Source organism: Lutjanus erythropterus, chromosome 17 (genome assembly GCF_056507025.1).
Source record: "Lutjanus erythropterus isolate fLutEry1 chromosome 17, fLutEry1.hap2, whole genome shotgun sequence".
In the NCBI taxonomy this organism is placed as follows: domain Eukaryota; kingdom Metazoa; phylum Chordata; class Actinopteri; order Lutjaniformes; family Lutjanidae; genus Lutjanus; species Lutjanus erythropterus.
Window position 1 is genome coordinate 23,149,008 of NC_139333.1, and position 24,561 is coordinate 23,173,568.

The 24,561-nt window shown below is 38.2% G+C and overlaps 2 protein-coding genes across 2 annotated transcripts; both read right to left on the minus strand.

The window, feature by feature from the left end:
* Positions 1-1,367: 1,367 nt before the first annotated feature.
* On the minus strand, positions 1,368-5,799 carry LOC146312253 (uncharacterized). Its single transcript, XM_084741001.1, has 5 exons — positions 5,212-5,799; positions 2,573-3,880; positions 1,982-2,080; positions 1,608-1,724; positions 1,368-1,504 (listed from the first exon to the last, which is right to left on the minus strand). Exons 1-5 carry the CDS (start codon positions 5,219-5,221, stop codon positions 1,476-1,478), a joined length of 1,563 nt encoding a protein of 520 aa, XP_084597127.1. The 5' UTR covers positions 5,222-5,799; the 3' UTR covers positions 1,368-1,475.
* Positions 5,800-6,655: 856 nt separating this feature from the next.
* LOC146312254 (guanine nucleotide-binding protein subunit alpha-13-like) lies at positions 6,656-23,688 on the minus strand. The gene is made up of 5 exons (XM_084741219.1): positions 23,358-23,688; positions 19,129-19,355; positions 13,032-13,082; positions 11,438-11,638; positions 6,656-9,114 (listed from the first exon to the last, which is right to left on the minus strand). Exons 1-5 carry the CDS (start codon positions 23,638-23,640, stop codon positions 8,743-8,745), a joined length of 1,134 nt encoding a protein of 377 aa, XP_084597345.1. The 5' UTR covers positions 23,641-23,688; the 3' UTR covers positions 6,656-8,742.
* Between the last annotated feature and the right edge of the window lie 873 nt (positions 23,689-24,561).

A 24,561-nucleotide genomic window follows, 5' to 3' on the forward strand; every position in this document is an offset into this window, starting at 1 on the left:
TCAGAAATTATCAAGGAATTATAATGAGTTCTGTTTTCACACACACAAAAAAAGATATAAAGCAAAATAAAATAAACACATATAAGTAAATAAATAGCTTGAAATAAACAAGGTAGGTCATAAACAGTTCAGAGCCCAGAGGCTTTCATTTAACATTTTTACATTTTCTTCATTTTCCTGTGTAGGTGCAGAATGAACCTACTGGTATCTAGAGCTGCACAGATTAATCAGTTAATAACTGATCATTAAATTAATTGTCAACTATTCTGACAATAAGTTTGAGTATTTTTTTTAAGAAATCTCTGATTTCAGCTACTTAAATGTGAATATTTTCCTGGTTTCTTTAACCCTCTTTCACAGTAAACTGAGTATCTTTGGGTTGTGGACAAAACAAGACATTTGATGACACTGATCAACATTTTTCACCAATTTTTGACAACTTACAGTCCAAACAGCTAATCGATTAATCGAGAAAGTAATCAGCAGATTAATCAACTATGAAAATAAGTGTTCAGGGAGTAGTTTGACATTCTGGGGAAGAGGCTTATTCACCTTCTCATGTAAGAGTTAAAGGTCGGGTACGTGATTCTGAAGAAATGGGAGACGCCCACCTAAAGTGCATTAAATAGGAAGCTGCAGCTAGCAGCTGTTTAGCTTAGTCTTGTTTTGTTTGTTAAATCCGTACAAAAACGCCAGCTTGGTGTTATAATAGGGTTCTGTGTGAAGGATTATTTCTTGACTCTGAACTTGCAGGCCACCAGCAAAGACTTTTTTTTGTTTGTTTGTTTTGTTCTTAGGTGTAAAAAAAGAAAAGAAAAAAAAGTTGCAAAAAAAGGCAACTGTCTTTACTAAATTTAACTAAGTTTTGCAGACCTATACTGTTGTGTTGAAATGATTTACTTTTCTTCTAAACTTGGATCTTTGAATTTAGGAGATAAAAAACAGCACACACATAATGACAAACACAGCTCATTAGGAACAATTTTGAAATACAGAATATTTTGGGTTTCTAAAAGATTCAAGAAGTATATTTTAACTGTATTTTATAAATCGAGAGTTTGAGTTTGACCTGAAACTAAAAAAAAACTGTGAAGTGAGTTGACTTGAACCTTCGAGTTTTCTTAACTTTTTTACAGTTTGGATTAAACACATAATATATAAGTAAGTTAATTACTTGAAAGGTGCTAGCAGGTGGATTTTGTTGATGTTTGACAGAGCCAGACTAGCCGTTTCCCTCATGTCTACTCTTTTACGCTAAGCTAATGCTAACCAGCTGCTGGCTTAGCAGTTACAAGACTTGGACTGATGTTCTCATCGAAATCTAAAGCAAATAAGCACATTTTCCAAAAATGCAAAAAAATCCAATCAAACCAACCCTGACAGAAAAGATACCCAGCAGTCATGAACCGTCGCTCCATCACAGCTGTAGTTTCCTCATACAGAGTCACGCTTGTACAAACATCTTCCTTTTGGCCTCAGTGATGCTTCCTCCAACGATCACGCTCTGGAAAAAAATCCCCAAAAAAACAACAAAACAACCATCAGCATGCCAAGTTATCTCTAAATCTTTGCAGGCAACGCTGAGTTTAATAATCCTCACGACTTACTGATATGAGGGTAACTCCAGACGTAGCTGAGCACACAGTATCCTGCTAACAACAAGCCCAGTCCACCGACACCACCTTTCTTCACGTCGATGTACCTCCTGTAATACCACCGCCAGCCTGATGGAAGCAAAACATACGTTAAACATCACACTCAAAACTTAAGTTAAATTAAGACTTAAATTTAAAAAAGAAAAATCAAACACAAAAAACAAAACAAAAAGAATCTAACTCGCATTACACAAAATTTTCAACCAATGCTTTAAAAGCATTGTTATGATCACAGAAAAACTCAAACAGTCGGCCTACTGGAGTGTTTTGTGAGTAATATGCACAGTATATTTGTGTTTGTGTGAGATACGTGTGTTTTTTTTCACCTCTTTGCACCATTTCCACCACCTCTCTTGGGTGGGTGGGAGTTCTGCAGACCAGCCACTCAGGTAGCTCCCTCAGTCTCACCTGTCCGAGGCTTCGTTCTGTCAGAGGAGAGCCAATAAATCACAAATAATCAATGCATTGATACGTAAATACACGCTCACAACACTTCCGCTTTCATTTCATGAGTTCTGGGTTTTGAACTGGTGCCGATACCTGAGTTATCGTACCGATACCAGGTTTCACTGCCTCACTCTGAGGAATACAAACATGTTTTTCTACAAAATCATCTTTCATATTTAACTAAAACTTAAGTTCTTAAATGCTGTCTTAATTAAATCAAGCCAACAAGAACTTTTAAATAAATAGTGTCTAAAGTCAGCAGCTCAGTAACATAAAAACATGTATTAATTTTGTAGATATGGACGATGCACGAAGATTGAGTTGGCTGATTCACGACAGGAGAGACTTGTTGTTCTCTGCAGTTAGGTGGAAAATGACTTGGACAATATCGTGCATCCTTAATTTCAGTCTGTGCCAAAAAAGTTTGAAGCTTTGACACCACGCCCTTCATTTTACCGTCACATACTGACCTTTAGGTCCATTTTCGGCGGTGTTTTGTTTCCTGATCTCGAGCCGCGACTTCTCCATCATCCATCCATCATCGGCTCTCGATGTCTCCACCCTCGCCGGCAGAGTTTGTGGTGCAAAAGGGAAAAGATGAGGGCTGGAAAACTTTGTGACCGGGAGTCCTGTCCTGCGATGGCCCACCTTCAGCCCCTCATTCAGGCTGACTGCTGGCTCGGTTTGAGACGACAGATGTTCAGAAAGGAGGGGAGCTGCAGGGGAGTTTAGTTCAGGAGGGAAACCATCATGTTGCAGGGGGATTAAAGATGTTTGCTTTGACTCTGAAGTTTTTTTATTAACTGTTGGTGCTGTTTTAGTTGTTACCAAACAGCTATCAGCATCTCCTTGATTGCCTGTTGGGAGGGGACTGAGACGAGTGCTGGGTCTGATTTCACTAGCTCCGATCTGGCTCAGGATGCTCGGCCTGCTGGACTGACGGGTGGTGTTAGCTCGGCCTAATGTGGCTTTAGCATCCTGGAGTGTGATCTTGGCCTGGTGACCCATTCCTGATTTTAAGAACATCTTATCCACAGATAAATCCTCGTTTTGCACCAAGAAGTCATTTCTTACACAAGGTCTTTCATTTACTTTAGAGTCCAGAGAGCTAGAGGTATCTTTGGTTGTGGAAAGGGATTGTTGTGCCGCCTTCTTCGCCTTTGACACTTTCATTTTAGAGGCACCTTTGGATTTGGCGTCTGTGGGCAGAAAGGCAGGATGGGCGTTGTCTTTGTCGGGATTAGTTTTGGTCTCTGTTTGTGTTACCGTTCTGGAGCTTAGAGGACCTGCCTCCACTGATCCCTCAGAAACCTGTTTGGTGTTTGCAGCTTCTATCAAAGCGCGGAGGCTCTTCTTTTTGGGCTTAGAGATGGTGGCAGATAGGGACGGTGACTGTGCTGTGGTGGAGATTACGGTGGGCATGGTGGCTGTATTGATTTGTTCAGACAGCTTCTGTTTCTTCCTCTTAGCCGGCGGTGGAGGTGATGCAGAACCCAAAGATGAGGATGGTGTATTTGCACTTGGTAAAGGTGTTTGTGGTGCTGGTGATACCACAGACACCTTTTTACTCTTCTTTGATTGTGGACTGGCAGCCATGGACAGCGTCTCTGTGGACTTTCCTTCCTCGGTCGAGGCTGTGGCCAGTTGAGAAGATGACAATGTCTGATTCGCCGTGACATCATGTTTGACTGGCGGTGTTTTGGAGCTCGCTGCTGCTTTGCAATGCGGCAGGTGACTCTTCAACCTTTTGTAGGTTTTCCCGCAGAATGGGCACACCTCTGTGGGCAAAAACAGTGACAGATCAGAGCTCCTGTGTGGTTTAAACGAGCAGTGTGACGCTAACACTTTTATGTTTACATGTGGTCAGTATGTATAAGAATGCAACTCACAATTATCAATTAATCTGATGATCATTTTCTTGACTAATCAATTCTTCTTCAGAACACTCAGTCTCAATAAACAGATGCACCAGTGTCTCCTCACACTTGACGAATTTGTCCAAATTAACAGAGACTAAAATAACTAAAGTTTTGTATGCACACAATATTGTTTTAGTTAAGTTTTGGTTTTTTTTGTTTTTTTTCAAAAGTTTGGTTTAGTCAGTGATGGAAGTCATATTCAGATCCTTTATTTAAGTTAAAGTACCAATACAGCAATGTAAAAATTCTCTATTACAAAAAGAAAATCCTGCATGAAAAATCCTATTTAGTATTAGCAGCAAAAATGTAGTTAAAGGTACAGGTTAGGTCCCTTCTGTAGAATGCATCACAAAACAAAATTTTAATTTAATTTAATTTAATTCATTTAATTAACATTATGTACTACCCAGGTGCCTTTGGTGTGTATTCCTTTTTTTATATAATTGTTTCACTATTTATATATCAATTTAGTTAATTTATTTTTTATTTTGTCTGTTTTTGTATCTAGTTATTCTTTTTTTAAAAAATTTCCTCAGTTAAGTTCATTATTGGCATTTAATGTTACTATACTTGTTTATGTCAATCAGAACTGTATAGTGCTGAGTATCATGTGTATAAAAACTAAAATAATGCCAATAACATTTAAGTATTCAGATCCTTTATTTAAGTAAAAGCACCAATATACAAATGTAAAAGTACAAGTAAAAGTCCTGCAAGAAAAATCCTATTTAAGTACATTGGTATTAGCAGTAAAATGTAGTTAAAGGTACTGGTTCAGTCCCTCTGGCATGAAATGTTGTTTTTCTTTCATTTATCAGCCTTCTGTACAATATCATCACTAAACATAATTCTGGTTCTTTATTGCACAATAATATCTTATTTAACGTGATGAAGAAGTAAAATACCACAGCTGTAAGGTGCTGGAAAGGCTTAAAAAGTTACCTTGAATGTGATTTAAAGACGAAATTTGCTTTTTGCATGATGCACATGTTCTCTGCATCATGGACTGACCTTGTCATTGAAGTAAAAGTGCTTTGAAGAACTTCCAATAGACTTTTCTACTGCAGATTCTACTGTATTTCATCATTCAGCAGTGCAATAAGTCCCGATACAAATAATAGCACAAACACATGACGTCACGTGACGTTTCCTGTTTTATGAATGACATAAATGAATATTGTGAAACTTACCAGAGCTCATTTTGAACGCGTCTGTAAAACAGCCAATCAGGGTGACGCATGTTCCAGCAGTCAGAAAAGGAAACTCGTATCAGCGGCAAAAACATTAATTTGACGTGAAATTAACCATCACAATATTACTGCACAGTAGTGTCACTTTTAAACACGTTCAGTTAGACACGTTTTCTCATTCAGGGTCGTAACAAGTGTAATGTACAGAGACAACTGTTGGTACTGTGAGGGGAAAGACCCTTTGGGTAGCGCCTGAGGAGCCTGAGTGTAAATCACTAAATTACTTAACTTTAGCTTTAGTTAGCTAAATTATTGCTATTAATAATTAGCGGCATGTTTTCAAACTGTATTGTTAAATGGTTGGTTATACCGGGGCTGTGTGTGACGGTTAATCAAATGTCAAAGATCAACATGCAGTGATCGGTTCAGTGGGTGTGGCGCGTCGATTCGCTCTACGTCAAGATGATTCACTCCTGTCTACTTCCGCCCTTGCGTAAATCCCCGAGCATACCGCTGAATTTTTGGATGAAGTCGGTCAAAAATCCCAAAGAAAACCTTTGATACTTCGGTCAGCGGGGGAATTTATTAGTCTACAGTAGCATTCACGACATTATGTGGCAGAACAAGATATTTAATTCATGGTTTCGTTGAGCGAGTGAAACTGTTTCTCGCCAGTAAATACAACAAGCTCATTCGTTTCATTTTCTCACGTCTGAAAGCTCATTTCCGCCAGTGAAAAGATCCTGTAAATCACAGTAATGTGAAACTTAACACAAAATGATTAGTTAGTATCGACTAATAATGGCTTGTATCTAAGTCATTTAAGAAACTTGGTCATTGTTTTGAGACTTTACCATTATTTTAAGATACGATTTCATTGTGTTGAGACACTAAGACATTATTTTGAGAAAGTTTCTCATTGTTTTGAGAAAACTTCTCATTGTTTTAAATAATAAATCAGTATGATTGAGAAGTTATTCTATTGGGATACTAGGTCCGTATTTTGATAAAGTTTCTCATCATTTTAAGATAAGTCTTTATTTTGATTAAGTTTATTATTTTAAGACGCTAAGGGATTACTTTGAGATAAGTTATTATTCTGAGATAAGTATTAATTATTTATTATTAAGTATTTGAGATTCTCCAAAATAAAATAAACTTCAAAAATATCTTTGTATGTAAAGTAAAATACAAAGACACAGATTTGTAGTTTATTGGATAAAACAGATACACAGATTAATGGCACCTCATATGCATTTGTATATATAAATAGGATTTAACATTTCACTTATCTTTGAAAATCCAAACAATGTTAAGTTTAAATGCAATGTAGAAATACAAACGGTCATTTATTTTAAACAGGTCTCTTATCATATCCACAAAATGTGTTTCTCTTTTGGGTTATACACTTAATAATAAGTTTAATAAAGAGGAAAGAGCCCACTTTCATTAGAAAAGTGTATTTTATTGATAGGGTTAGAGTGGCATGAGACTTGGCACAGGAATGAATTTCAAAAAGGTGATGAAAAAAAAATTACACAAATACATCTACATCATCAAAAGTTCATCTTCATTGGAAAAAAAAGCAGTGATTTTGAAACACATTCAGAACTGGAAAAAAAACCAAAAACGGTATTTCTACAACCATTTACATATACGGAGATAAACCTGAACATTATTTACATGGAAACAGATTACAGTATGTACAAAGCCAGGACAAAAGCAAAAAAAAAAAAAAAAAACTGGAAGCAAACTGAAGCTCACAGGAGCATTATTTTTTGGAGAAAAACTACAGACTGTGCTTGTGAACAGTCCCAAGAAAGCACGGGGTGATTTGGCAGAAACACAGATTTTTAACAGTGCCTGGAAGTTGTCCTCTAACAAAGATTGGCCCCCTACAGAATACAGTCGCTGACAAAAGTATTCAACTCCAGCAGCTTTGTTTTTTTGTCCACATTTTTCCTACAAATTCAAAATGTATTTTAAAGGGAACTCCTAAACAGCACAAGGTTGTGTTTTCAGAGATGCCTGGAGTCAGTGCCAACACAGATATTCTCACATGACAGGTTACATCTTTTACCATTAACAACGTCGGTTACAGTATATTCAGACAAATTTAGAGAAAATCTCTGTACATCTATTAACAGACATTCATAATTCATTCAGGCAAACAGGGAGTGGAGGTCTGTCCCTTTACAAGGCATCTAATCAGAGATCAAGACAAAGAGAGAGAAAGAGGAGAGGAGGGCGGGGGGAGTCTGGGTTAAAGGTCAGGGGTCAAACCCAGGAGCACACAGTACCAACACCACCTGGCAAACAGTACTGAAGCCTGCACCGAGTCTCACTGCTCTGCCGCCCAGACGAAGATTATTCACTTAGTTCACCAACAATGACATCAGCATTAACGCCGGTTTTGATTCAACCCTGAGAAAACAGTGGACTGCATGTTCACTTGCTGGCACACCTGCCTCATGTGCCAAAGAAGGGAATTTTGCCCTCGAAAACAACCAAAAACTTTTGGAAAACTTGCATCTTAATTATCAGTTTAAGGCAGCTAAGATTGAGTTTAATTCTATAGAGGAACACAGGCACAAATGCAGGATATAAAACAGTGATTAAGGTGTCCTTAAGACATTATATGGAAAGGCGTTGTGGGTTCAGTCTCGTGGTTGTGCCCTTTTCTAGCTTTTTTGTTTTTTTTTTGTTTTTTTCCACAAACAAGGTGCCAGTGCTGGAGCCATCGAATCTTTAACCGTTCTGAACACTATCACCGTCGATGAACTACTCCTCGTTCCGGCAAAAATTTGGCTCTGTGCCGGCACTTTTAACCTGCTGATCTCGAACTGAGAAAAAGGAACAGGAAGAGGGAGGAACTGATGCTGCAATCTGAGAGAAAATGAGGATTGTGCAGCCTCCAGGTGATCAGGGGCTTTCAAACAACAATCACAGAACAGCACCGGAGAGTGTGACAGAAATAATGGAGTGATTTTAGGATAAATGGATTCAGTGCTTGGACACGGACTGGCAAGGAGGATTTTGGTGCATTCTGTTATTTGCTTACATATTTCGCCATACCTGTATTTGCTGCTTGGAAAGTTGTGTATCTGGTTAAGAAACCATATGCCTGTTTTTTTTTCACAGCCAGACACTGGCATTATCTCCAGCACCGACACCTTGTGAGTCGAAAATCCCCTAGAGAGTCTTGTGCTGTCAGGCCAGAGGGGAGAGTCTCAAGACGAAGCAGCTACATTAGATGTTGTCCAACATCCAAACTGCCTGCTCATCTTTCTTTATAACCACAGTTAGACAAGTCTGTCCTACTGGCTCGTCCCCCTACCAAACCCTGAACTAACAAGAAGGCCAACTCTTCAAAGAGGTGAGTAAAAACTAATATAAAAACGGCTGAAGAAGAACGCTGACGACTATCGGATTCTTCCAAGGCTGGTCTCTCCCAAGTCCTCGTCAGGAGCGAGTGGGTGGTTTGTCCCCATTCAGGTCCTCTACTTTCTTTCACAGGTTGACAGACGGGGGTCATTGGAGCATGAGCTGTTTGAGGTTGTCGTGCAGGATGGTGTCCTTGACGTCCCGGAACACCAGCCTGATGTTCTCCGTGTTGATGGCCGTGGTGAAGTGGTGATACAGGGGCTTCTGGGTGGCGTCGCGTCTCTTGGCCCGGAAGCACTCCACCATGAACGCCTGGATGTCCGGCAGGCTGTGCTCCTGCCCAGTGTATTCAGGAAAGTAGTCCTTGAGCGGAACGCTCTTCACCTTCTCCTCCAGCAGGTCCGTCTTGTTCAGGAAGAGGATGATCGACACGTTGACGAAGACGCGGTTGTTGACGATGGTCTCGAAGATGTTGAGCGATTCACGCAGCCGGTTGGTCACCCTGTCCTCCATCAGCACCTGTTAAAGACAACAATTACTACTGTTAGCACTAGTATCATAAACACAACAGAAATTAATGAGCCTCAGAAAATATGACCACCTACAGTTCAAAAGCCTTTTAAATTCTGCATGATGCATCCTGTCTGATCTTGTTACAGTATGTGTATTTGTTCCAAACCATTTGGTGGAGATTATTCAGTTTGGTATGCAACGTTTTTTTGGATTCTGTCCTCCCTGTGAACAAAGTGTGAGTTCTAGGGGTGTAACAGTCCATCAATCTGGATCGATCTATCGATGCAATGATTGACGATGCAAAGTGAAAACATCAATCCATAACATCATTAAGATACACCTTTATTTTGAAATTCCCACGGCACGTCTGTCACTGTTTCTGTCACAGCACACCTCCTTCCTAAACATTCAAACAGCACTAACTCCACATAGATAATGGCAAGCAGCCAAGAAAAAGACGATGAGGATATTTACTCTGGATACATGACAAACATGGCACAGGCTTAGGCAACATTAGCTGCTCTCTTTCATCAATGTCAGGCCGAAAAAAATGTGCATGCAGGCTGAAATTCATGTGAGGTTTTCTGACAGGAGATCTAAAAACACAAACCAGCTGTGAGTAAAAAAAAATATGAATAAATTTGTTTAGTGATGCAAATGCTAAGTTCGCTAGCTGCTAGGGTAATTTATGCAATGTAAAATGCCATAGGATAAAGTTATTATTTAGCCTAGTTTTATACTTTTGTTAAATGTTCTTGTTGTTGTTGTTGGCACTGTCACTGTCCAAAGATTTGATATATCATATTATATTGAAACCTGTCAACTGGGTCAATTTTCTGTCTGTTAGCTGAACTGTGCTAATCCGGTTAGCGTGTTCATGTACACTCCATGTAGTGAGTGTTGACAATAAGGTGAACACAAGTGAGAGCTGGAAGATCTCGTCTCTCGTGTGTCATTTACATTAACTGTTTACAACCGTTTCCCGGTTAAAGGAATAGTTAGAATTTTTTGTGTGGGGTATGGAAGCTGAGGAATGTGCTGCTGTGGACAGGGTCAGCAGCAAAACCTGTTTTACCACTTAAAAGAAGGCCCACCTAAAACTAGAATTACCGCCTCGCTGTTATATTCCTCCACCAGTCAAGTTGCTGTTTACATCCATGTCTGTCATATATTACAGGTAGTGAAGACTTTAATAATATAGTTTTGGGCAAAGTTATAACTATACTATAGAGTACAGAGGACTGATAGAGAGCAGAACATTATGTTGTCACAGTGAAGGTGACCTTTGATGCTTTTGAGATAAAATGTCATCACTGCATCATTTTATTCCATATAGATACTTGTGAGAAATTTTGTCATAATTATTACTTAACTGTAGCCAAAAATGTGTTTAGTTAGGTCACAGTAACCTTGACTTAAGACCTCCAAATTCTGACCAGTTCATCTTTGAGTCCATGTGGATGTTTGTACCAAATTCCCTCATGGTGTTCATGAGATATCACGTTCACAAGAGTGGAATGGACATATGGATGTACATATGGACACACAACCTGAAAACAAAATGCCTCCAGGCACGGCTCTCACCAGCAGTATAAAGATCAATATCAGTTAAAGTGTACACTATATTTAGAATATTTTCACTGCTTTACTTTGCTGTCAGCTGTCAGGAAATCACTGTTTCCCATATATCGCTCTCTGCAAACAGGACAGTAATTTTACTTCTGTTATTTATCTGTTGGTTTGTGTGACTTCAGTGTTTTAAAAGGTTATTTTGGCTTCACCAGTGCCACAAAGTTTACCCATCAGAAGAGGCTGTTCGATGGCAAAGTAAATCAGTGAAAATATTTTAAATATAGCATACACTTCAACTGATATTGATCCTTTGAGGTGGACATTTTTATGTCTGAAATATGTTTTGCTGCTGACGCTGTCCACAGCAGCACACTGCCTAGCTGCTTATTTGTTCTAAATAAAAGACAAACATGTTATCATGAGCACATTTTTGGTGTTTATGTACTGAAGCAAGACCCCAAACCCGAGTATCAAACTGTTAATGTGCTCTTGTGATGGAACTTCTTAATGGTACCATAGATTACAATCTGCACTTGTGCACCAAATGAAAGGTAGTTGTATTTGCATCAGTGTTCACATGCTGAGATAAACCACAACTGCACAAAGCACTCGTGAGCATATAGACTCAGCAACGATGACTTATCAAAAAGTCACCAAACAATATCAGCGAGAACAAACAGGTTAATGTGGCATTTATCAGTCTATCACGTGTGTGTGAGAGAGAGAGGAAATGAGATGCCACGGCCGGCGTGCTCACCTGGTCGTATTCGGAGGAGGACACGAGGAAGAGGATGGAGGTGACCGAGTCGAAACACTCGAACCAGCGCCTCCTCTCCGACCGCTGCCCTCCCACATCCACCATCTTGAAGGGAACGTTCTTGATCTCAAAGTCATACTCGTGGATGCCCTTGGTAGGTTTACGGGCGAGCAGGATGTCCTGCTGAGTGGGTAGATAATTCTGCAGGAGAGACGGAAACACACAATGGATCAATATCTACATGTAGAGAAGATGAATGTGAGAGAAAATACAACTTGTCAATAATCACATGATGAAGACAGACACTCAGCTTGTAGACGAAAGAAAGAAAACAAATGACATAAAAAAAAAAATTACAACTGAAATTAGTTTTATGTGGAATTAGTCAGCCAATAATCAGAAGATGTGTCTTTACAAAAACATTTATTCAGGCCCTCCAGTAATCTTTTGTGCAAACTTTATTTATACTAAAAGGTGGATATTTGGTAAAGAAATACATCATTAAAGAAAGAATTTATTCACATACATTATTTTACAGCTCAGTCTTAAACCAAATATTATGCCTTTTCTCCCAAGCTCGGCAAACAAAGTCTGCTGTAAAAATAGTTTCCTTTCCTAAAGCACAACTCAGGTTTTTCATAGTGATGCAAACAAAAGAAATCAACATAATTCTGGGCATTTTTGTAAAAAAGTACACCTGCTGTGTCTTTGTAGACAGGATGACAAAAACACTATTTAATTTTGAATTTCACAGAGCTCAGACAAGAAAGTCTGTCCTCCTCTGGAGTGGCATTAATCCTCCTGGTGTCTGGGAATAATAATGATAAAGTTTCTGAACCTAAATGTGCACATAGGGATCTTTTTCTTTTGTTTAAAACATACTTCTCAAACATAAACAGACCATTTCTCTCAATTCATTTTGCTCCTAATTTCCTGAATATCACAAAGTAACCTGATCTGGAAAAGAAATGACAAATCATTCAAATAAAATAAGGATTTCAACTCATTAATCCAGGGACGACTGTGCAAAATGTCCCAATCAAATATCTTTTTAGAGAGTCTCTGATCAGACATCTTTACAAGTCTGTTCCAGAGCTAAAGAAATTTTGAACACATTCATGAGCTTTGAGTAAATCACAGCAAATTATGATATTGCAAGGAAACACAAACTGCAGTATCAAAAATAAATCCAACCAGTACCCAGATAGGCAACATAAACCTAATAGACGGATTACTCAGTTAAAAATGATTCATTCAATTGATTGTTGCTAAAATCAACACATGCCCATTATGACAAAGTTAGCTTCCTAGCTGTAGCCAGCAGTGGTGATGGTGTTTGTTGCAGGTCTGATGGTTCTGACCAAAACTTTACTAATTTCCAAAACCAACAAGCCTGAGGTGATGCCAGTTTTCTCACGGCAGCTGGTGGTCAGCGAACAGGAGCTTATTTGACAAAATGTGTCAGCATTATCGGTGATGAACAAGCATCTTAGCTGCTCGTCAGCTAACCTTAAATTGTCTAGACATGTTGCAATATGGACTATAACATGTACACGTGTGATTATAACAATCAGTGCAGGCAGAAACAACTTACCGGCTCGCCAAGCTTATCCAGATTATCCAAGAAATACTTCACAGACTCACCCTGTGACAGGACAGAGCAGGGATTTCTGTTAATTCTACATATTTTTATTACATTCAGTCATTTTAATCATAAAGGAGACAGTTAACATGCGAGATACTTTTAATAAACAGCTATTATTACAGAATACAGTTGTTGAAGCGCGGGACAAAAAATCCCTATTCAGCTGACACACACACACACACAAACACACACAGACACCCGTAGACACACACACAATTCCAGGTAATCTGTTTGTTTTCTGTTCTACAACTGTGTGTCCGCCCAAGAGCTGAGTCTGCTGTGTGTAGCTGAGGCAGGATGCAAAGTATTTGGTAGCGCAGGAGACACGTGTTTAGAAGTGTGTCTTTGATGTATACAGAAATGTGGCTAGATCTATGTGTGTCACTGTGTGTGTGTGTGTGTGTTGGGGCGTTTTTTCTAGACCGTTCAGATGCTGTTCATGCGCAATTAGTGCAAGCCCAGACATGAGGCTGCCAAGACTGAGATGCATTCCTTTATCTGCGTCTGTGTGTGTGCATGTGTGTCTGTGTGTGTGTGTCTTGTACTCGGCTTAAAGCAAAAAAAAAAAAAAAACTGACTGCAAAAGGCAAAACAGATTTCCTGTGACCCGCAGTGTGTGCAGTGTAACACACTACAACTTTCACAGGGATCATTTTGCATGCATTTTGCATTAATGGCAACGTAAACCAACGCCCCTGCCGTAAAATTCAAATTTGATCAGCAGTAGTGGTTGCGTGGGTTGGATTTCACTCATTCTTGATAATTGGGACCAAACTGGGTTTTGATTTTTACTCTTTAATTATGTTAAGAAAAGATCAAACTCTTGGCAACTAAATCTTGCAACGGGTCAACATCATACTGATTAAATTTTATTTCATTTCATCATTTGACAGCACGGTTGTGGTGACCAGCCATTTTATTTCTTTTAAGCTGCTAAGAGTTCTCTTAATGTTAATCAAAATACACATTTTAAAACCAAAATTATCATTTAGCTTCGATTTAGAAGGGCTGCAGAGTTGACATGTTATGGCCGAGACACATCTGAAAGCAATATTAGTTAATGAATTTGTTGAAAAATGAAAGTCTATTGGTGCCTGAGCAGTATTCCTGCCTTTTTTTAAACCAGGAAGTGAGACAGGGGCCCTTAGGGTACAGCTAACACTTTTAATGCCTGAAAGTTTTGGACACATCACTCTCATCTTTTCTTTTGTTATTTTTGTACACTAGAGACATAAAAACTACGAAGTAGCAGTATTACATGGAAATATGTAGGGAGCAAAAAATGTGAAAACAAGCTGAAATTTGTTTTATATTTTAGATTCATTAAAAGGCAAAAGGACTGTCTTCTGCACATGCAATCAAAGATTTAATAATACCTTTGCTATTAAAGCTTTGACTGCAAGCACAAAAGATAGTTTGCAAGATACATTTTGCTTTTATTGTCCATTCATGGTCGTCTACACACCTGCTGACCTACAAATGTGCAAAAGTTTTTTGTTCTTTGGTATTTAAGATTCTTCAAAGGAGCCAGTTTTTGCTTTGTACACTGTTGGTATAATCTGAACCATTTCTTATGGTACTGTATATAAATGCTTAAAGAATAAGAGTGATGGTATTAATAGTTTTGAAAGTTTTTTTTTGGTAGAACATGATTTCTCCCCGTTCTCAAGAATGGCTGATATCTGAGTAACGCCATGCACCATCCATTTCCCCTCACTGTACACTTCTGTACTCACCTTTTGATCTTTTAAAAAACTAACCTGACCTGAAAAACCTGTGTGTGTGTGTGTATGTATGTGTGTGTGTGTGCACACATGGGAAGTGTGTGCAGAGTAAGATTACACCAGGGAGGGGTAGAATGGCGTGGAGCTACCTTTTCTGTGAAGCTCATTTTAATTCTGGCTTCGCTCGAGTAAAAAAGCAGCTCAAATCTGAGGGGAGCGGAGGTGGTTTTGAAATCGTCAAAATCAGCCAGATACAAAAAAAAAAAAAAAAAAAAAAAAGGAAGAGAAAGAAGAAGAGCGATCACTCTGAGCGCTTTCTGTTCATTATGAAGCATGACGACGCCTGCAGTAAATCTGAGTGTGCTGAAGAAGCAAAACTGAAACGTAACATTACATAACGTCAGCGTGTCATCTGAATTTCAGCTACACAACACTTTAAATTCAGGCAGATTTATTGGGGTTTTTTTTGTGTGTGTGACTTATTATCCATATCTGCGGCAACTTTTGACAATGAAGAAATAATCCCAGGTGAGGAGAGAGAGAGAGAGAAAATGTTTACGGCTGATTTTAAAGACAGAGTGTGAACTTTGTACCACACAGAGTGAGAGGATCCATGTGTGGTTTCAGTCTGTACATGTGTTTTTAATGATAATTACACGCAAGCCTGAAGGCTCTTGTGATTTGTGATGCAAATACGTAAAGGGCATGGTCGAAACACAATGGTTTGTATCTGCTGGCAGAAAAACAAATTAGTCCTCGCTAACAAGAGCTGGGAAAACTCAAACAGCTCCCACAACAGCAACTCTTCAGCAGCTGCAGCTGGTTTTATATGTGTCTGTCTGAATGGCAGAGCTGGTGTTTTAAATTCAATTTACATTTAGACTCAAAATCAAAGTTTTATACACGATGAAGGGATGCAATGAATGGCTTTTTTTCTCAGGGACTTTTTAAGAGTAAAAGTCAAGCACTTTAAAGGTAACTACGTGTTTTTTATTAAGCAAGTGCAGACAGCGTAGGGGTGTCTCTTCTTCTTCTTCTTTTTTTTTTAACACAAGGTGCTTAAACCAAACTATCTGCAGACTATTGAAGCTTTTATCATCATATTTAAATTGCGTTCACAGAATACAACAAATAAATATGATGGCACTGTTTCATTTTAAATATCTGTGGCTTAAATGAGTGATTGTGTTGATGACAGACCAGATTATCTTGAAAATGACGCATTTTTCAAGAAGTTTATTCGCATGCAAGTGAATTCCTAACTAGAGCTGCAACGATTAACTGAATGATCGATTACCAAATTAATCATCAGTTGTTTTGATAATCGATTAATTCTAGCTTCTTACAAGTGATGACTTTCTGGTTTCTGAGGACGTAATCTTGGCATTTACATCTTTGACATTTTCTGAACCAAACCACTAATCGATTAATCAAGAAAATGATTGACAGATTAGTATTTATTAATGAGGATGAAAATCATCATTGTAGGAAATAGGTCAATTTTCAACTGACAAGATTATGATGGGATTAATTAATCGATTAATCAAGAAAATAGTCGACAGATCAATCCTCCTTCCTTCCTACTCCTGATAACATCATTGTTAAGCATTTTTCAAAGTTTCAGCTTCTCATGAACCCTGAACTATCATTTAATCTGTAGATTTTTTATTCCAGTTAATCGTTCAGCTGCCCCAAAGCCTCAAAATATTCAGGAAAAGCAGCAAATCCTCACATTTGATAAGCAGGAACCATGAAATGTTTTGGCATGTTAGATTGATAAGTGACAAAAGTCTACTGAACTAATTAGTCAACTGATCGTCCTGTACAGTAACCTGTGCATATTTATATGTAGTCCTGTATTGGTGTTATGCTTTCGTTGCCTGTAAATCAGAAAGTAAAAAAAAAAAAAATTATAAAGTTGCAAATGTCAGAATAAAGGCCGAAGTATTTTTTTGATCAATAGTTTAGTCTACAAAATACCAAAATATCTATAAAATATCAGAAAATTTCATCTTAAACTTGCTTATTTTTCTACCCAACAGCCCAGATTTTTCACTTATAGTGACATAAAACACAAAAAAATCACCACCTCTTTTAATATTTGTCAATGGACAAACTGATTAACCGACAAACTGTTTCTACTACAATAAAATTAAAGCAACATGCATGAGGGCACTGACTGTACATGTACATTTAATATTGATTAATTGTTTTGGGACTTTGTTGATTAATTTGTTGGTCTAAATTGTCACTTGTTCAAGCCTCTAAACAGTGACGGTTATTTAAATATTTTTGGGTTTTGAATGGTTCATCCACCAACACAAGCCACTTAAAGATGTTAACTTGCACTATGGAAAAAAAGGTTTGGGGAATTTTTCGAACACAAACATATGTTAATAATGGTTAGTTGCAGCCTTACACGCACACAGAATGTATTTGTGTGTGTGTGTCCTTGTGTAACTTGAGGTGTGAGTGTTTGTGTGCAGAGCAGCGCCGAGTGTTTGTAAGCATAAAGCTGTTTAACTACAGATCAACATTCCAGCTCTGATCACTCTTATTCCCCTTTCTGTCTGCACAATCAACAAACGGAGTGTGTGAGAGGCTAACAAAACGCCATTGACACAAGTCCAGCCTTATGCAACGCACAGAAACATTTCAATTTACTGCTTTTGTCTCATTACTGAAAGAAACTTGAAGAAGTGTGTCCCCGTCTCCTCAGAACGGACTCTTCGAATGCTGGCAGCATCCATCATATCAAAGTTATAAAAGTTAAAGGCATAATACGCAACATTTTCCTAAAAAACAAGGTAAAGAATTGTATATAATAACTTTCAATCACCACTTATGGCCCACTGGTGGTGGCTGTATCTGCTGCCTGTATTTTGTCATCATTCTGCTGTGTTCAGGACGCTTTATAAACATCATTATTAAATATCAAAGCAAATCTTTCTGCTCAGAGAAATCCTACTGATTCTACCTTTAACTAAAACCAAACTAAAAACTAACTGAAATAAAAATTAACACTAGAATTTAGAAAAAAACTAAACAAAAACTAACTGAAAAGAATGATGTATGAAGTATGAAACTAACTAAAATAATAAAAAAAACTTCTTGAATATTGCACCTGGGAAAACAAATAGAATTTTAAAAAATAGGTTTAATAGATAAATAAAAATAATAATAAAGAATCTACAACTTTACAATTTTAACAATTAAAACTAAACTGAAGTGAGCAAACCCACTCTGGAAACTAACTGAAACTGAAGACAAATATTGAAAAACAAAATAAAAATAAAAACTAATGCAAAACTATAATAACTCTGCATCACATGACCTGACAGCTTACATCAAAGTAAACAAATACAAGGCAGCACAATTTGTTATTTTTAAAATAAAGCTACAACAAATCATTATCATCTAATCTCTCAATCATTTTCTCAATTAATCAATTAGCTGTTTGGACCGTCAAAGAACAGAAAATGGTCAAAAATGTTGATCACTGTCTCCTTAAGGCCAATGTCATGTCCTCAAATGTCTTGTTTTGTCCATAACCCAAAAATATTCAGTTTCCTGTCACAGAAGGGTAAATAAACTAGAAAATATTCACATTTGAGAAGCTGAAATCAAAGATTTTTGACATTTTCTCTAAAGAAATGACTCAAAACGATTAATGACTTTGTTGTTTGGTCCATATAACGTCAGAAAATTGTGAAAAATGTTGATCAATGTTTTCCAAAGCCTGAGGAGACGTCATGAAATGTCTTGTTTTGTCGAGAAAATTAAGATATTCAGTTTACTGTCGAAGTGGAGTAAAGAACATTAAAGAGGCTAATATCAGAGATTTTTTCCCTTAAAAAAATACTCAAAACAATCAATCAAAATATTTGGCCAGTAGTTGAATAGATGGCCACTAATGATTTTAAGTAATAAGTTTAAGCAGGTTGTGAAAGTGATACCAGCCCAAAAAAAATAAAAAACAGTAGCTGAGAAAAGTCCCAGTAAGGACGTGAGCGTGTTCTCGTCCACAGCTGTTTTTTCTGGGGTAAATGTCAGTGTGTTAGAACCCGTGTGCTGACAGCCAAGACATAAGGAGGGGAGAGGTGTAAACAGGAAGCTGACTCAATCACATGTCTGACCACTCAAGAGCGAGAGAGAGACACACACATACAGGGAGAGAGGGAAGGGAGGATGGATTAAAACCAGTTTCACTTTCTATTTTCACTGCCGTTTCTCGAAACACGAGAAAACTCTTTCTGGATTCGGCGTGTACCAGAGTGACGCAGAGAAAACTTCTCGTCAGTTCTGTAAAGATGTCCACCTACCAGCTGAAACTCCCTGCGACGGTCGTAGGCGTTCTGTATGCCCGAGTCTGCCCACAGAGCTTTGATGGCCGTCAGGTACCGCAGGAAGATGGGCGTCTCCAGCTGCCCGCTCACCATCCCGGCCGACCGGGTGTCGAAGGCCATCAGGCTGTCCCCGTGCCGCTGGTTGTCCTGGTCGCCCCACGGGATGTGCAGCTTCTCCCGGGCGTCCACCAACACACGTATACCTGGAGAGGAAGTGAAAAGATCAGAGCATAAGAGAGGCCCAAATGTTAGGATCTACAGCAGCAGGTCAGGTGTGAATGAAACTCAAAGTGGAAGAGAGACTAGCAGAGCAGACACAAGAACACAACGTCCTACACAACCGCACTGATTAATCGATTAGCTGTCAGCTGTAATTCTCAATAACTGATTAATCATTTTGAGCCTTTTTTATTTAAGAAAAATGCCAAACTTCTCTGACTTCAGCTTCTGAATGTGAATATTTTCTGGTTTCTTTAGTCCTCTCTGACAGTAAACTGGATATCTTTGGCTCATTGACGAAACAAGACATTTGTCAACAATACCTGAGTAACATTTTCCACCATCTTCTGTTATTTTATGGACCAAACAACTGATCAATTAATCAAGAAAACAATCAACAGATTAACCCCTCAATGAGATAATCGTTAGCTGCAGCCCCACTGTTTTGTCGGAGTGAAGGAGGATGTAAAACAAAAGATGGTTTAAAAGATTAAAATGCGTATTTTTCCTTTTTCCTGTAGTGATATTTCTAGCTGTCTTCATGTACCAGCAAGTTAAAGGGACAGTTCACCCTAAAATCAAAAATACATATTTTCCCCCTGGCCTGTAGGGACGTTTAACCATCTATATATTTTTTTGGTGTGAATGAAATGAAAAGATATCAGGAGATATCAGTTGTAGAGATGTCTGCCTTCTCTACAATATAATGGGACTAAATGGCACTAGTCCTGTGGTGTTCAAAGCACCAAACATACATTTGAAAAATGTAAAAATCAGTGTCTCTTTCCAAAAATCACGACCCAGTAACTCAAGATAATTCACAGACTTGTTGTGCTTTGTATCATGTAGAACCTACTGTCTTTCAAGTAGAAAGAATTTAAGACATTTTAAGACTTTTTACGGAGCCTGCATTTATCCATCTAGACTGTTTTATAGTTTCTAAAAGAAAGGAAGTAGCTCTGGTAGATTCTACTCCAGAAAGAAAGTAGTTCCTACATGAAATTGCTCACAACAAGGTGTGTGGATAATTTTGAGTAACCAGGTCGAGATTTTTGCATTTTTCAAATGTATTTTTGGTGCTCTGATCACCACAGGACTTGTGCCATTTAGCTGCATTATACAGACGATATTTCTAAAACAAGACCAGTCACATAAACACAACGTATACCTATTACGTAATATGTATTTTTTGATTTTTGGGTGAATGGCCCCTTAAAAAATAAGGCTTTTAAATCCTTTTTAATACCGATTAAATCAAATGCCAATATTGCCCTCTCTGCAATATAACAGGACTGTGTGACACTAAAAGAGACAAAAAATATGTTTGAAAAACTCAACAGCAATATCTCTTTACAGAAATCATGACCTGGTTACTCAAGGTAATCCACAGACCTTGGTATGACCAGTTTAATTCACTATATTCTCTCTACCATCCATCAGTGGTATCACTGCAGAGAAGGCAGCGTGCATCTACTCACGGGTGAGAGGCTCGTGCTCGTGACGGCACAGAATGTAAACATGAATGGCGTCCTCTTCAGCTGAGCTGTAACCTGTACGCTTCCTTCTGTGCAGTGATACACTTGACAGGTGTACTTTGGTAGGAACAAAGTAGTTCCTACATGAAACTGCTCATTACCTTCAGTAACCGGGTCAAGATTTCTGGGACGTTCTTTTGTTTTTTTCAGCCCTACTTTGAGCGCCACAAGCTAAATGCCATCCAGTTCCATTATAATGAAGAGAGGGCAGACATCTTAATGGCCGAAATATCCAAAACTCAGCAACTCGCCAAATCAATCTAGATGAATGAATAGCATTACAGTGAACTGTCACTTTAACTTAATCCTATATCACAAATATTTCTATGACACAAACGATTAAAAAGTGTTTTCCTATGATTTACATTATTTTGAAACTACCTCCGCAATGATAACTGACCTCAAACATGAGGGGGTGGACGAACAGCAACATCTGACCTGACAAATGGTGCAAATAAATACATATGTGAAGCTTATGATATTTTATATTACATTTTATATTTTTGAGACCTTCAGAGAGGTGTCACCTGTCTTATCTTAATGTACACTGTGTTTTCTACTCCCCGTTTATCTAAACAGCTTTCGGTTCAGTTACTTTTGAGACGGAGATTTGACACAACAGATAAAATAACAAGCTTTTGAAATACAACAGATCAAAAAAAGATTTGGCTTCTGATATCTTGCAAAAGCAGTGTGTAGATCACATTTCAGATGTCTATGAGTTGTTAACACCTCCAGCATACAGTTATTTTTCCCTTGAAACTGCTCACATAATTTCCATAAAGGTTGAAATGAGGTTACAGGTTTGTGTATCAGTTTTTTCTTCTTTCCTCTCTTCTTCTTCTTCTTCTTAATAAACTGTCATATAATAACTAACCAGTCAGAGGAGACAAACCACCAGTACTTTTACTTCAATACTGTAACTACATTAACTTATTAGAGCTGCACAATTATTTGAAATCACAATACGGCTAAGTGCAAAATCCAAAGCTGCAATTTTTTGATACAATAAAAGTATTTGATAAAACAGCATTATAATGAAATATTGGAGTACTGCAGACATGTTTATTTGGTACAATACGAGTCCAATAAATATCCCATCCTTACAATGTTCAGTATTTTTCAATGAAATTTAAAATTGTGATGCAAAAATTATCACCCCTACTAATTGTGAATGTTATCACGATCTCAATATTTGTCAAAATAGTCGCAATATGTTTTTTTTTTTAACCATATCGTGCAGCCCTACTGCTGATACTTATATACTTTTACTTGAGTAGGATTTTTCATGCAGTATTTGTTAGAGCCTGACTGATATATCTGTCGACAGAAATTATCGCCCCAGTATCGGCCTAAACAGCTATATTGGTCTACATTGATATCGGCAAGTACAAAGTTTTTTTTTTTCCAACAGAACATAATGCAGATTGTTTTTGTTAGTTTGGTAGGCAGCTTTTTATGTATAAATGATATGTTCTCTTAACAAAGGATTAATGCATATTTTACTCATTTTTATTTTTTATTCATAATTATTGAAATTATCAATGAAAGTTTGCTGTTTCAGTGCCCTGATATGACATTTATTGTTAGACTGTAAAGTATCCTGACTCAATTTTGTCACAAATGTTAACTTTTTTCTGGAATCACTAGGAAAAAAATGTGTTTTTGTATATACTTTATGTTTTGTATGAAGAATATAAGCAGATTTATTGATATCTGAATTTTTTTGCTCCCTAATATCGATATCAGCCAAAAAAATCAAGTTGCACTTAGGCCCTACATAAAACTGTTTATGAAGTGGTTTGAACTAACTCCACCTCCAGCAGCTACAGTAACGTGCTGCTTATATACTGACTCAGTATTGTAATCTAATTATGTAATGTAAAATATTAGTCACAGGGACCACACCAGCACTTTTACTATCTCAACAACATTTTGCAGCCAATACTTTCACTTTTAAGGAGGATTTTCCACGCCGGACTTTTACTTTCAATGAAGTACTTCAATATTGCTGTAGAAGTACTTTAAGTCAAGGATCTGAGTAGGTCTTCCTGCACTGGCTGTAGGATGTACTCCTGCACGTACAAAGAGTGGACAAACAGGAACACCTTACACCACTGGTGGGCTCACCCTCCATTAGCATTACATCCCTATCATAGTCGTCGTGCAACAAAACTTGCCTTTGGCTATTTGAAACTGCTGGCGTGTAGCTAAGGTCTATGATACAACTTTATAACGTTACATTTGTTTAGACTATACGGCTATGAAATGTTACAGAGTGAGATTCAGTAGTAACGCGGTTAATATGGGTGTGCCTGGAGCAGATGTAGACTGTTTATGTATGTCCTCAAACAGATGTGGAAACTTTCCCATCCAGTTTAAACGCCTTTCCGTCGCAGCCAAACGGCGTATAACCTGTCCTAATGTACCTGCCGTCAGCAGCGAGGTTACCTTTGATAACATTGCTGTAAATTGTGGCTCTGAACTCCTCTCGGGCTTGCTGGTCGAAGTCCTGGCCATGGATGATCCGCATTTGTTTGAGGAAAGTCGACTTGCCGCTCTCGCCAGCGCCGAGCAGTAGGATCTTCACCAGCCGCTTCACGTACGTTTTCTCCCGGGAGAGACATTTGTCGATCTCCTTAGACTTTCGCAACTGTTCCACCTCGCCATTATTCAGCAGGCAGACGGGTAGACAAACTTTTAACACGGATCTGGTCGGCAGGAAATCCGCCATGTTCGCACAAACTTCATCGATGCTAATTTGATGCGCGTTCGCGGGGCGCAGGCACGCCAGACTCGTGGCTAGGAGGGAAACCCCAGAGCCGCGCAGAATCTCGCGAGAGTAATCATTGCATGACAAACCACCATCTTTCCCTAACCGTAAGCAAACGTTTTATATCCATAAACATATCCAGAATTTAACACCGGCGTTCTGGCATGATTAAAAATAATAAGTTTGTATAAGGTGCACAATGAAGAAACAACGGGTACAAATCTCGCGAGAGTTTTGCAAACTAAGGGTTCCCCTCTAGACACGACCCACGCGACCAAGCCCCTTCCCTAAACTCAGGAAGTAGTGTTGCTGACTGTTTACCATCAATCTTATGTGACTTTATGCTTAGCTATTTACGTCTCGTTGACTCACACAAACATAACATTTTATCCTTAGCCAAATATGTCTTCACACAGACAAATATATCTCCACGAGATTCATACAGGAATATGTCAGTTGAAACATGAATATAGCTAGATAATTATCAGCCTTAACGGTCTTAACGACGCAGATACACAATTTACAACTAAGAGGTTTAGTTTTGTGGACACCTGTAACTAGCTGGGTATTACTACAGTTTTGTTTTTACAATCTCAAGCCTCTAGAAAATAAATCTAGGTTTGACTGTAAACCGCTGGTTGGTGGTACAATGTCGCCCTCTGCTGGTTCAGTGTGGTAATTGCGTAACACAGTTTGCCTAACAGAAAAGACGTGCTCTGATTGGTTGATTCCCCTCTCATTTTAGACATGCCGCATTCAATGGCTATTGGAAATATAATGATTTGTACTTCAACGCCCTTCCTAACATCAATAAAAAATAAGAACAGAGAAAGCCTTGATGTTTTATGAGTATATCTGTTTAATGAGTCTTGAGGGTATTTA